The sequence below is a fragment of the Peromyscus californicus genome, unplaced genomic scaffold, assembly GCF_007827085.1.
Source record: "Peromyscus californicus insignis strain IS unplaced genomic scaffold, ASM782708v3 Scaffold_18__1_contigs__length_77618521, whole genome shotgun sequence".
Taxonomy (NCBI): domain Eukaryota; kingdom Metazoa; phylum Chordata; class Mammalia; order Rodentia; family Cricetidae; genus Peromyscus; species Peromyscus californicus.
In genome coordinates, this window is record NW_026294480.1 from 54,702,676 (window position 1) to 54,715,299 (window position 12,624).

Consider the following 12,624-nt stretch of genomic DNA (forward strand, 5'->3'; position numbering starts at 1 on the left):
CAGACCAGGAATGGTAAGCTGCTCAGATAAGAATGACAGTTTCTGCCAAGGATTGATTGATTGATTGATTGATTGATTGATTGATTCATCTATTTGTCTGTCTGTCTGTCTATCTATCTATCTATCTATCTATCTATCTATCTATCTATCTATCTATCTATCTATGTAGACACAGGGTTTCTTTATATAGCCCTGACTGTCCTGGAACTTGTTATATAGGCCAGACTGGCCTCAATTGAGTATGAAGAGTACGTTGAAGTTGAATTCTAGCTATAGGTCTACCCTTGAGAACTATGGAGAGGAAATACATTCATAAAAAATTTACTTTGTTCTTTAAAAACAACTTTTGAAGTATACATTTTTGCCTGTATGTCTGCCTTTTTATTACTATTTTTTTTTTTATTTTTTTCCTAGTAGAAGTATGTCTGCTTTTTGAGACAGGGTCTCATGTAGCCCAGGCTGGCCTTCCACTCAGGATGTTTGTAATTCAGGATGACCTAGAACTTATGAGTCCCCTGCCTCCACCTTCTGAGTGTTAGGATTTATAGGCATTTGCCATCATGCCCAGTTTATGTGTGTTGGGGATTGAACCTAATGCTGGTGCATGCTAGACAAGCACTTTACCAGCTGAACTGCGTCTCCAGCTCCCTAGGGTGAGCTTTATTGTTAAGTAATCACTAAAGTGACAGTTCTTACAGAGCTCTTGAGTAGTACTCAGAAGACCCTCTAGTTGACTGACCAGTTCCATACAACCCTCCCAAATAAATAATAAAAATGTAAGTAAAAGAAGTGCACTTCAGGAGGTTTTGGTAATGTAGATGTGTGACTGTGCTGGTTAGTTGTCCTGGTCAACTGCACAGCCTGGAGTCACCTGGGAAGAGGGAGTCTCAGTTGAGGAAGCACTCATCAGATTGTCTTGATTGACGATTGATGTGGGAGGGGCCCAACCCATTGTGGAGGGCACCACCTTAGGTAGGTACTTCTGGGCTGTATAAGAGAGCTAACTGATGTGCCTGGTGGTGGCACACATCTTTAATCCCAGCACTCGGGAGGCAGAGGCAGATGGATCTCTGTGAGTTTGAGGCCAGCTTGGTCTACAGAGTGAGTTCCAGGACAGCCAGGGCAGTTGCACAGAGAAACCCTGTCTCAAAAAACAAACAACAGAAAAAACCAACCAACTAACCAATAAATAAATAATAATGAATAACTAGAGAGTTAACTGAGCATGAGCAAAGAGCCAGCCAGGTAAGCAGTGTTTCTCTATGGTTCTGCTTCAGTTCCTACCCTGACTTCAGCCTCAGTGTGCTGTGACCTCAAATAAACCTTTCTCCTTAAGTCGCTTTTGGTCATGGTGTTTATCATTAGCGACAGAGAGCAAACTAGAGCAGCAGCCATCCTCTCGGGTAGTTCAGAACATTTCCATCCTCTCAAAAGGAAACCTTTATATGTTTTCATTCACCACGTTGCCCCCAAGCAACGTGTTGGCCTCTCTTTCTGTATTAGCCTCCCTACCCTAAGCTTTGCTGTGAATGAAGTCCTGATGTAAGTGTGTGGTCTTTGTGATCAGCCTTTCACATACTGGGATATTTTCCTTTCTTCTTCTTCTTTGTCTTTTTGAGACACGGTCTCTCTACAGAGTCCTGGCTGTCCTGGAACTTGATATTGTAGACCAGACTGGCCTGGACATCCACCTGCCTCTGCCTCTGGAGTGCTGGAATTAAAGGTGTGTGTCACCATGCCCAGCTGTGACCATAATATTTTCAAAGTTCACCAATGCTGTAGAATATGTTACTGTTAGGCCCAATCATCATCTGTCATATGGATATATTGCATTTTAGTGTATTTCTTAGACAGACATTTGGATTGCTTCTACCTTTTAGCTGTTTTGAATATTGCTGCTATAAATGTACATGCAAAATTTCTTTGTGGACATAAGCATTTACTTAACTCATAAGTATGAGTCACATTAAATAAGCCTGCTGAAAATGAGCTTACCAATGATGAGTGAATACCTACTTTTAAAATTTAGCCACTTGGATATGGATTTATTTGTGGGGACGAAAATGGATTGCTCTGAAAATTGGTTGGTTCTCCAAAACTGATGGTGAAATGTATGTGTGTATTTACTACACTGTTTCTCTTACCAGGCCAATATAGTAACTTTGTTGGTTGAGACGGGGTTTCTTTTGTTTTTTTGAGACAGGGTTTCTGTGTAATCTTGGTTGTCCTAGAACTCTTCTGTAGACCAGGCTGGCCCCAAGCTCAGATATCTGCCTGCCTCTGCCTCCCAAGTGCTGAGATTAAAGGCATGTGCCACCATGCCCAGCTATGCAGTAACTTTTTGATAGAGTGAAAATAAGACCTATGTTCTTTGTTAGACATCTCAATTTTGAAGGTTCTTTTGAAAAGCGTGCTTGCATATATATGTATATCCTGTACCTATAGACCCATTTGAACGATTTAAAATTTTTTAGTTTCTAACGAAGTGAAAGTTCATGATCAAAAAATAACTGTAGTAATAGGTTTGTGAAATTAAAAATTTATATTAAACTGATAGCTAGAGTTGTCTGGAGCAATACTTTTTTTTTTTTTTTTTTTTAAGACGGGGTCTCACTGTGTAGCTCTGGCTGGCCTGAAATTCACTATATAGACCAGGCTGTCCTCAAACTTGCAGAGATGCACCTGTCTCTGCCTCCCAGTGTGGGGACTAAAGGCATGTGCCACCACATCTAACAGCACTACATTTTTTGACATGAGTAAATTAGTGAATTTCCAAGTAGAATGAAATAGTAAATGCAAGGTTTTGTTCTTAGTACTTTTTAAGCTCCTTATGGCATTAGTGTCTACCCTAAGGGAAGAAGTAGACAGAACTGATCTGAAGGTAGTATTGCTGTGTTGCATAGAAACTAGTAAACGAACCTCATTATGGTTCCATTGGTACTTCCTAAGTCAGATATCTGTCTTTCCCAAATAAGCAGCTTGCTCTTCAAGAGCGTATGTGTTGTGTAAGGTGCATTTAGGTGAGTGTGTAGGTCTGTGTGTCTGTGTGCATTCAGAGGCGACGGGTGTGTGTGTGTGTCTGTGTGTGTGTGTGTGTGTCTCCGTCTCCTTGGGTGTCTTGCTCTACTGCTCTCCTCCTGTCTTGATATGGGGCATCTTGCTGAACCAGAAACTTACCATTTGGCTAGGCTGGCCAGCAGCTCTGGGATTCATTTTTCTTTGTCCCCCCAGTGCTGGGGTTATGTACATGTGCAGGCTTTCTGTTTTTTTGGGTGGGTGTTGGAGATTCAAACTTAGTGCAGAGAAAGTGCTCTTACCCACTAAGCCATCACTCTGGCCCATTTCAGGGTTTTTTTTTTTTTTTTTTTGGTTTTTCGAGACAGGGTTTCTCTGTGTAGCTTTGCGCCTTTTCCTGGAACTCACTTGGTAGCCCAGGCTGGCCTCGAACTCACAGAGATCCGCCTGGCTCTGCCTCCCGAGTGCTGGGATTAAAGGCGTGCGCCACCACCGCCCGGCCATTTCAGGGTTTTTTATCTGGAACATAGATTCTGAATGTAATTTAGCTTTTTATTTCATTTTATTTGCTTATTTTTGAGACAGTTTCATTATATAGCCCAGGTTGGCTCTGGAGTAGAGACCCTTCTGCTCCAGCCTCCCCACTAGTGGGGATGCATCGCACCTGTGTCATTTTGTTGTTGTTGTTGTTTTTGTTTTTGTTTTTGTGACAACTAGATCAAATCCCGGGGCTTTATGCATATTAGGCAAGAGCTCTACCCATGAGCATTGCCTTAATTAATGTTTAGGTGCTGTATTGTTCAGGGGCTTACCAGATGGTCTCCAAGTTCTTGTTCCCTTTACAGCATGAGAAGTATTGTTATTTTCCTTGTGAGTCTGGTAAATATTTATCATAATAATCTGTATATTGTTTGGTAGTAGCCCTTGTCTTTTAAATATGCGTACACACACACACATTTGGAGTAGGGGCTAGAGATTGAACCAAGAGTCTTATACCCTCCACTGAGCTTACACCTCCTGGCTACCCTTATAAATATTTATAATGCACATTGAGGACTTGGTAGCTTAAATTGTATTATGTGCGAATAAGAACCTTGGGGCATGAGATCCTCAGACTTGGGTTTTTGTGGTTTTGTATTTCAATAATTATGTCTCTGTTTATTTAAAGGTTTCCAACTCAGTTATAAGCTGGTGGGTAGTTTTATCAAGCACATGTAGTTTGTGTTATATTCAAGTGATGGAATCCCTTGGAAAATTTAGATCCTTTGCTTTTTGTCTGTTGCTTCTACATCTATATGACAATATTGTTTCTGCTTATTACAGGCTAATGATAATGGTTAGCCGAAAGAATATTCTCATTTTGACTTGGAAAATGGCTTGAAAACAGCATAAGTTTAAAAAAAAACCCACAAAAATCTAAGTTAGTTAATAACAGTCTTAAATATGAAAACCTGTTGAAACCCAATGAAAATGTTGGATTCATAAGAAGCTATAATTTTATATTTTCCTCATAGATAAAAATGGATATTAAAAATATATTGTTATGTAACATTTTCATTTGTTGTATGTGTGGCAAAGTACTTGCTGTTTACAAGCTAAGAGTTATTGGAGATTACTTCAGCTTGATTGAAGTTCCTGTTTCCTGTTTTTGGTGGACTGTTGAAAACAGATTTCCGATCCTGTGATACTTGCTTATAGTATTGCTTTTATATCCAACAAATATATTTCATTCTTCATTTTATTTTCATTTAAGAAAATTAAAAACTTACTCCATAAATATGGGAGTTGTTAGTCATGGTCTTTATTTTACAGGTTAAATGGACATTTTAGGTATTTCCTTTGTGATGATTTAATAATGTAGGACTTACAGGGTTACATAGCATAAAGATTTTCAAGAATTATATATTTGTATAATTCTATTAATATTCCATCAGTTGGAGATAAAGCAATAGCCTGTTTCTTATCTTTCTTTAAATTTTTATTTATGGAAATAAAAATCTTGGGGTTAGAGATGGCTCAGTGGTTAAGAGCACTGACTGCTTCTAGAAGACCCAGGTTCAATTCCTAGCATCCACATGGCAGCTCACAACTATCTGTAATTCCAGTTCCAGGGGATTTGACACCCTCACACAGACATACATGCAGGCAAAACAGTGCACATAAAAGAAATCATTAAAAAAATTATGCTCTTTTTCAAGTTAAGTTGATTGAAAAATTGAATAGGAATTACAAAGTATTTCGTGAGGTTCAGAGTTTATGTCGTTATTAGTATGCTGTTTGGACTCAAAAGTCAGGATTTATTTTACTTTTTATTTATTTATTTTTTTTGGCAAGGTCTCATTGTAGTTCTGCCTAACTTAGAACTTTAAAATATGTAGACTGAGCTGGCCTTGAACTCACAGAGATCCAATTTCCTCTACCTTCCAGTGCTGGGATTAAAGGTATGCATCACCATGCTGAGCTAGGATTTAGTTATTTTAAAGCATGAACTCTTGAGTTAAATGATCCAGAATCTCTTGATAGGTATAATGGGGTTTTGTGATACATTTTAAAAGGTCCAAGTTTATATTTCCTAAACTATGATGTGTGTTTCTTAAAGTTTTAGAATTAATTTCATTGATTGTACACTTTTGCATGTTTATAGAATTTGTGTATAGTAGATTATAAATGTTATCAAAGGTATGGAATTGCCTTGATACTATGTAATCATTTAACAGTTGTTAGCTTAGGGAAAAATGGCTTCCAGAACATAGGAGTTGTATTATAATTAATGTAGCATTATTGTACTTTCACCTTTTTTAATGTCTGTTTTTGTTTATGTCTTGAATTTCAGGGGGAAAAAAATAATGGCTTTGATGTTCTCTACCATAATATGAAACATGGACAGATATCAACTAAAGAACTAGCAGACTTTGTTAGAGAAAGGTATGTATTTTTATAAGGCGTTTAAGAACTTACCAATTTAAATTTTAGAATATAACTAATTGTAAAAATTTTAGTTGAGCCGGCGGTGGTGGCGCACGCCTTTAATCCCAGCACTCGGGAGGCAGAGCCAGGCGGATCTCTGTGAGTTCGAGGCCAGCCTGGACTACCAAGTGAGTTCCAGGAAAGGCGCAAAGCTACACAGAGAAACCCTGTCTCGAAAAACCAAAAAAAAAAAAAAAAAAAAAAAATTTTAGTTGGATTTGAATAATTAAAGTTCACTTTTTAAAAACATAATTATATTTTAAAGGAGTATTTTACAAACTTCTCTCCTGTCTACATTGAGAGCTGATACTGGCTCAAAGTGGCATTGTTTGAAGCCCCAGTTTGCAAATTATTCCTTTATATGTCTATACATTTGCATTGAATGTGTTATCAAAATAATATAATAAAACAAGATTTTATAGGATGAAACATTGCCATTTCTTTAAGCAAGTATGCTAAAAAAAATTTGAAAAGACTCTCCCAAACTCAATTTAGTTGCACATTATAATTTTTATTAAAAAGTCTTGTAGATTTGAATGCTATAAATTTTATTTATAAAATGTAATTTTCTTTCAACTTTTAGAATATAATAGTCGATTTAAAAGTTATTAGAAGTTAATGTAATTTGACAGTGACAAAACTACTTTTGTTCTTGGGCTGTCTAACACCCCTTTTATTTATTTTAATTTTTATTTATTTATTTGTTTTTGGAGACAGAGTCTCACTATGTAGCTCTGGCTAGTCCAGAACTCACTATGCAGACCAGGTTGGCATAGTGGAACTCAATTGCCTGCCACCTGAGTGCTGGAATTTAAGACCTTCGGAAATGAAGACCTTGCCCTCCCACCCCACCCCTCATATCCAAAGTCTGAATTGGCTCAGGCTGTCCTTGAATTCTCTGTGTAGCTGCACAGACCTTGCTACTGCATCAGCCATCCCAGTGCTTGACTGCAGGCATGTGCCACCACATCTGCATGTTTATGCTACTTCTTAGCACTGTTTTGTGACTAGCTCTCCTGCGTTTTTTGTTTTTGTTGTTTTTTGTTTGTTTGGTTAGTTTTTTCATATGAACACATTTAAAATCTTTAGATTATATAGGAAATTTTGGCCTTAAATATTACGTTCATTTATTCTCGACAACATAGCTATTTCATGTCTGCTTAGTGCCAGGCATTTGCTTGCGTTCTGAAAATACAGTTGCAAATATACATCTTCTTTCATGGAGTTTATGGGAAGGGGCGGTATGAATAATTTTATGTGGAGCTAGTTCCTCTGCTTTCCACCTTTCTCCTGGAAAGGGGGGACTCTCACATACTTGGAACTCTGGGCAAAGGCTGTCCTCCTCCTGGCCTCTGCACCAGCATCAGCAGGAATACAAGAAGGCACAATATCTCTGACTCATCTCCTGGACTTCCTCTTACCCAGCACTTTTCACGGCTGTCATTAGATACCGAGACCTCTATATATGTCAGTCACAGGGAGTCTAGTACTTGTGGGGTGATTTCTTTACCTAGAATGCAGTCCCTTCTGATTCTGTGGACAGTGGGGAGACCTCCTCCATACTTTATGTTTGATATTTGACTCTTGGTTTTTTTTTGTTTGTTTTTGTTTTTTTTCAAAGATTTACTTACTTATTATGTATACAGTGTTCTGCCTGTACATATGCCTGAATGCCAGAAGAGGGCGCCAGATCTCATTACAGATGGTTGTGAGTCACCATGTGGTTGCTGGGAATTGAACTCAGGACCTCTGGAAGAGCAGCCAGTGCTCTTAACCTCTAAGCCATCTCTCCAGCCCGGTTTTGTTTTTTTTTAAAGGCAGAGTTTCTCTGTGTATCCCTGACTGTCCTGGAACTCACTGTAGACCAGGCTGTTCTCAGACTCACAGAGATCTGCCTGTCTCTGCCTCCCATGTGCTTGGATTAAAGGTACATACACCATACCAGGCTTGACTCTTCTTAATTGGAAGTGCTCGATGGTGGGGGTTTTCTTTTCTTTTCTTTGTGTGTTCTCTGGCTCCTCTGTTTATTAAAGCATTTGGCACTGAGTAAGCCCTTAGTAAAGGATGATCTGCAATTTCATTATCTTGATTTATTTGTATTGTTGCTTGAATGCCAGAAGTTGCTCCTAACTAGTTTATCTGCATTGATTTTTTTTTGATTTTTCGAGACAGGGTTTCTCTGTGTAGCTTTGCACCTGTCCTGGAACTCGCACTGTAGCCCAGGCTGGCCTCGAACTCACAGAGATCCTCCTGGCTCTGCCTCCCTAGTGCTGGGATTAAAGGTGTGTGTCACACACACCCAGTGTTGATTCTTGTTCTATGAATCATTCACTGTGTTGTAGCTAGAGGGTTTTTTGTTTGTTTGTTTGTATTTGTTCTTATTTTTGAGCTACAGACTGGCTTGATTCCTTGTTTAAACCATTTCCCAGGTTTCAGCTTGCATTGTCTTAGCTCCTTCTTATTTCCATCCTGAGATAACAGTCTTGAACAGATTCTTCTACTCCAGGCATTGCCTTTGCCTGCTCCTCTCTACATTATTTTTCAGACTTTTGCAGTGTGTCCACTTACCCTGCTCTTCCTGGTCTCTGTGACTAGGATAAAACACACCCGTTGTAATCTCTTGTAGTGTTGATAACATCTTTTAATAACTCATTTGTATTTGTTTCTGTGGTTTCGTTTTACCTACGAAACAGTGCCCTATTGTACCTCAGTACTTAGCACTTTGTTATTGTCTGATAGAAGTACTATTTATTGTCTCTCTTCGTGTCTTCCTTTTTAATGTTTTGTTCTTTTCCCTTCTATCATCTGCACTTATTTTCCAGTAGAGCTATAATTTGTCAGTCTCAGTATTATCTTAGTTTGTTTTTGTGGTTTTTTTTCCTTCAATTTGTTGTCTGCTTTTGACTTAAAAAAAAAATCCATTTTCTTCTATTGGATTAGAAGTAATGCCTGTTCTATACTTTTTCAGTTAGTGATTATCCTAGGTATTATAACACAAGATCCTTGTCCTCTTAATATCTGATGCCAGTTGTTACTTTTAGTGCTTCCCTGGAGATGTGCAGACCTCAGAAAAGCACATCCTCCTGACTTGTTTGGAGATCGGAGCACAACTTGCAGGACTTCATGTCCCGTGTGAGATCACACTCAGGTTGTCAGCCTTGGTGGCAAGGCCATTACTCACTAAGCCATCTTACTGGCCCCTTTCTTTAAAAAACTTTTTTCTTGAGTCATGGTCTTGATATATAAACTCTGACTGTCCTGGTCCTTACTATATAGCCTAGCCATGGCATTCCTCTTCTTTTGGCCTCCAAGTGTTATGATTACAGACATGTGCTACCACATCTGCCTGATCTTTGACTTTTCAAAAACTTCATTATGGAAGTACACGTTTCATATCATTTTTGTTTTGCTTTTTTCTTATTAGTTTTAATATTATTTATTTAATGTTTATGGGTGTTTTGTCTTCATGAACATTGCATCACATGCATGCTCATACCTGAGAAGGCTCTAAAAGAAGGCACTGGATCCCCTGGTGTTGGAATTACAGATTGCTGGCTTTAAGCTGCCATGTGGGTGCTGGGAATCAAAGCTGGGTCCTGGAAGAGCAGCCAGTCCTCTTAACCTCTGAACCATCTTTCCAGTTCCTTTAACTTTTCTGTTTGTTTGTTTGTTTTGAGACAGGGTCTCACTATGTAGCTCTGTCTGTTCTGGAACTCATTGTGTAGATCAGATTGGCCTCTGCCTCCCCAGTGCTGAGATTGGCCTCTGTCCCCAGTGCTGGAATTAAAAGTGTGTGCCACCATGTGTGGCTCCTTCATTTAACTTTTTATTGTGAAAATTCAAGAATTAGGAAACTGTTACAAAGTACAAAGTAGGGAGCTTTAACTAAACAATATTTAGTGTTTGGAAGAAATTTCTTGACAGCAAATTTTGTCTGTAGTTACCAAGTTTATGTCTCAAAATACATAAGGACTTAAATAATCATTATTTTCCAATAAAATTTATAATAAATTAAAATATTATATAATATCTGATCCAGTTAGTTTGTCTAAGTCATATTACTTATTCTTCCACATTTGTAGTATTTTTAACAATATTTATCAGCCAGGCTTACTAAAACTATTTAGTATTCTGTCACAGGTAATTATTTTTGTTTTAACTTTTGTGGCCCCGGAGATTGAACCTAGAACTTTGAACCCATGAAGCAGTCATTCTGCGCCTGAGCCACATATTTCTCCATTGTTCCTCCCTGTTTTGATGTTGATTGTTTTAAAGATTGATTTATTGTATGTGTAGGAGTGCTTTGACTGCATATGTAGGTATGTGTGCTGTGTGTGCGCAACCAGAAGACCATGTGATCTTCTGAACTGGAGTTAGGGATGTTAGAGGCCACCATGTGGGTACTGGCATTGAACCCAGATCCTCTGCAAGAGCATCAAATGTATCTCTCCAGTTCCACGACTATTGCATTATTTCTTACATTTTCTTTTTTTCTTTTATTAAGACAGGGTCTTTCTACATAGCTCTGACTGTCCTGGAACTCACTAAGTAGACCAGGCTGGACTACTGAGTTCTTATTTATTTATTTATTTATTTATTTATTTATTTATTTATTTATTTATTTTGGTTTTTGGAGATAGGGTTTCAGTAGATCAGGTTGGACTACTGAATTCTTGTTTCTTTGTTTTTCCTTTTTTTTTTGAGACAGTGTTTCTGTGTAGCCCTGGTTGTCCTGGGACTCCCTCTGTGGACCAGACTGGCCTCGAACACAGAGGTCCACCTTCCTCTGCCTTCTGCGTACTGGGATTAAATGTATTTTCCACCACAACTGGTCCTAGATTCTTATAAAGCCAATACTAGATTAACAGATGTTACATTTTCTCCATTCACAAGGAGTCACCCATGCTTTCCTTCACTCTTTATAGGTTTTGCCTGTGAAAAACCCTGTTTTACTTCTCAAGTTTTTAGCTGCTCTTCCTGGGTATCCTGCAGGATTAGCTGCCTGATACACCTCATGGGCTTTTCGGGACATCATTACTGATTGTTAAACTGTCTTGTTAGTTCCTTGATGCTCTTTTCTTCATATGTATCCTCGCCCCATGTGCTCCCCCCCACTCCCAGCTACTTCCCAATTCCAAGTTTTTCCTCCATAGACAGTTTTGGTGTCTAATTCCTGTTCCTAATTTATAGATTCATTGTCTTTCTTTTTTACATTTATTATTTTAATGTGTATGGGTGTTTTGCCTGCATGTACCATGTACTTGCACTGCCCATAGAGACCAAAAAAGGACGACTGATTGCCCAGAACTGGAGTTAGAGATGGTTGGGAGCCACTGTGTGGGTGCTGGAATTGCACCAGATCCTCTGGAAGAACAGCCGTGCTCTTAAACTACGGAGCCATCTCTTCAGCCCCTGTTTTTCTAGTTAAACTTAACCATTAAGATACTGATATTTTACTAAAAACAAACCAACAACAATAAAAACATACCTAGCCTAGTGGTTGGTGGCACAGGCTTTTAATCCTAGCACTCAGGAGGCAGAGGCAGGTGGATCTCTGAGTTCTATAGAGAGAGTTCCGGGACCGCCAGGGCTACACAGAGAAATCCTGTCTCAAAAAACTAATAATTTTTTTGTATTAACTTTTTAAAGATGATAAGAGTACTATTCATAGTGTTATTGAAAAATATAGAATAATGAAATTTTTTGTTGTTATTGTCTATTTGTTTGAGGTATTGTCTTGTTGTGTTTCCCAAGATGACTTTAATTTATGATCTGCCTCAGCGTTACTGAGTGGATGAGATTATAGGTGTGTGTGCTTATGGCTGGCACATAAATGGATAAAGGAACAGAATAAAATCACAGTGAGGGGGCATTTTTGTTAATTCTTTCTGAGCAGTTGTTTTTTTGTTTGAATAGGAAGAATTTAAAGATGAGTGTAGAAATTTGGAGTTGAGGTGATGTAGATGTCTAAGTGTAGTTAGGCTGGCAGACTTGGACATTAGTGCAAGAGCGGTGTGGAACCGTCAAATAAATAAATAAACAGACAGGGATGGTTGTAGACTATTCCACTATTTAAATTTAGCGCACAGTTGAAAAGGGCTCGTGAAGTTATGGAAAAGGTAAAGGTGTAACATTTAGAGGTTACATGTAAGGGATAATTTATGTATTTTTTTCTTATACCAGTATTTATTTTATATGTAACGATACTAATTTTGTGTGTGTGTTTTTTAATTTTTTAATTTAATGGCTTTGATTGCTTTCTTAGGCTAAAATCTTCATGCTATTGATAGTTAAATGCTTTCTAGTGTGAAATACTTAATGTTTTAGACCTATTTTTAAAGTAATTTAAACTCTGAGGTTCAGGACCTCAGAATGGCTGGTGATTCAGTTTTGTGCAAATGATTGTCATAAAGCTCATTATTAAATTGTTTTAATTATACCTTCATTTATTTTGTGTGCATGGGTATATACATGTGTTGGGGTGGAGATTAGAGGACATCTTGTGGGATTTAATTCTCTCCTTCTACCATGTGTGTTCCAGGGATTAATTCAGGTTGTCAAACTTGGTGGCAAATATATTTAGCCACTGAGCCATCTCTCCAGTCCAGGTTTGTTATTTTAAGTATATCACAGTGTTGAACA

The 12,624-nt window shown here is 38.2% G+C and overlaps 1 protein-coding gene across 1 annotated transcript in view; it reads left to right on the forward strand.

Moving 5' to 3' along the window:
• Fcho2 (FCH and mu domain containing endocytic adaptor 2) overlaps positions 1–12,624 on the forward strand; it is a 100,770-nt gene that overhangs the window by 8,909 nt on the left and 79,237 nt on the right. Inside the window, 1 exon segment of the mRNA XM_052743461.1 lies at positions 5,849–5,940. Coding sequence (XP_052599421.1) covers positions 5,849–5,940 — 92 coding nt within the window.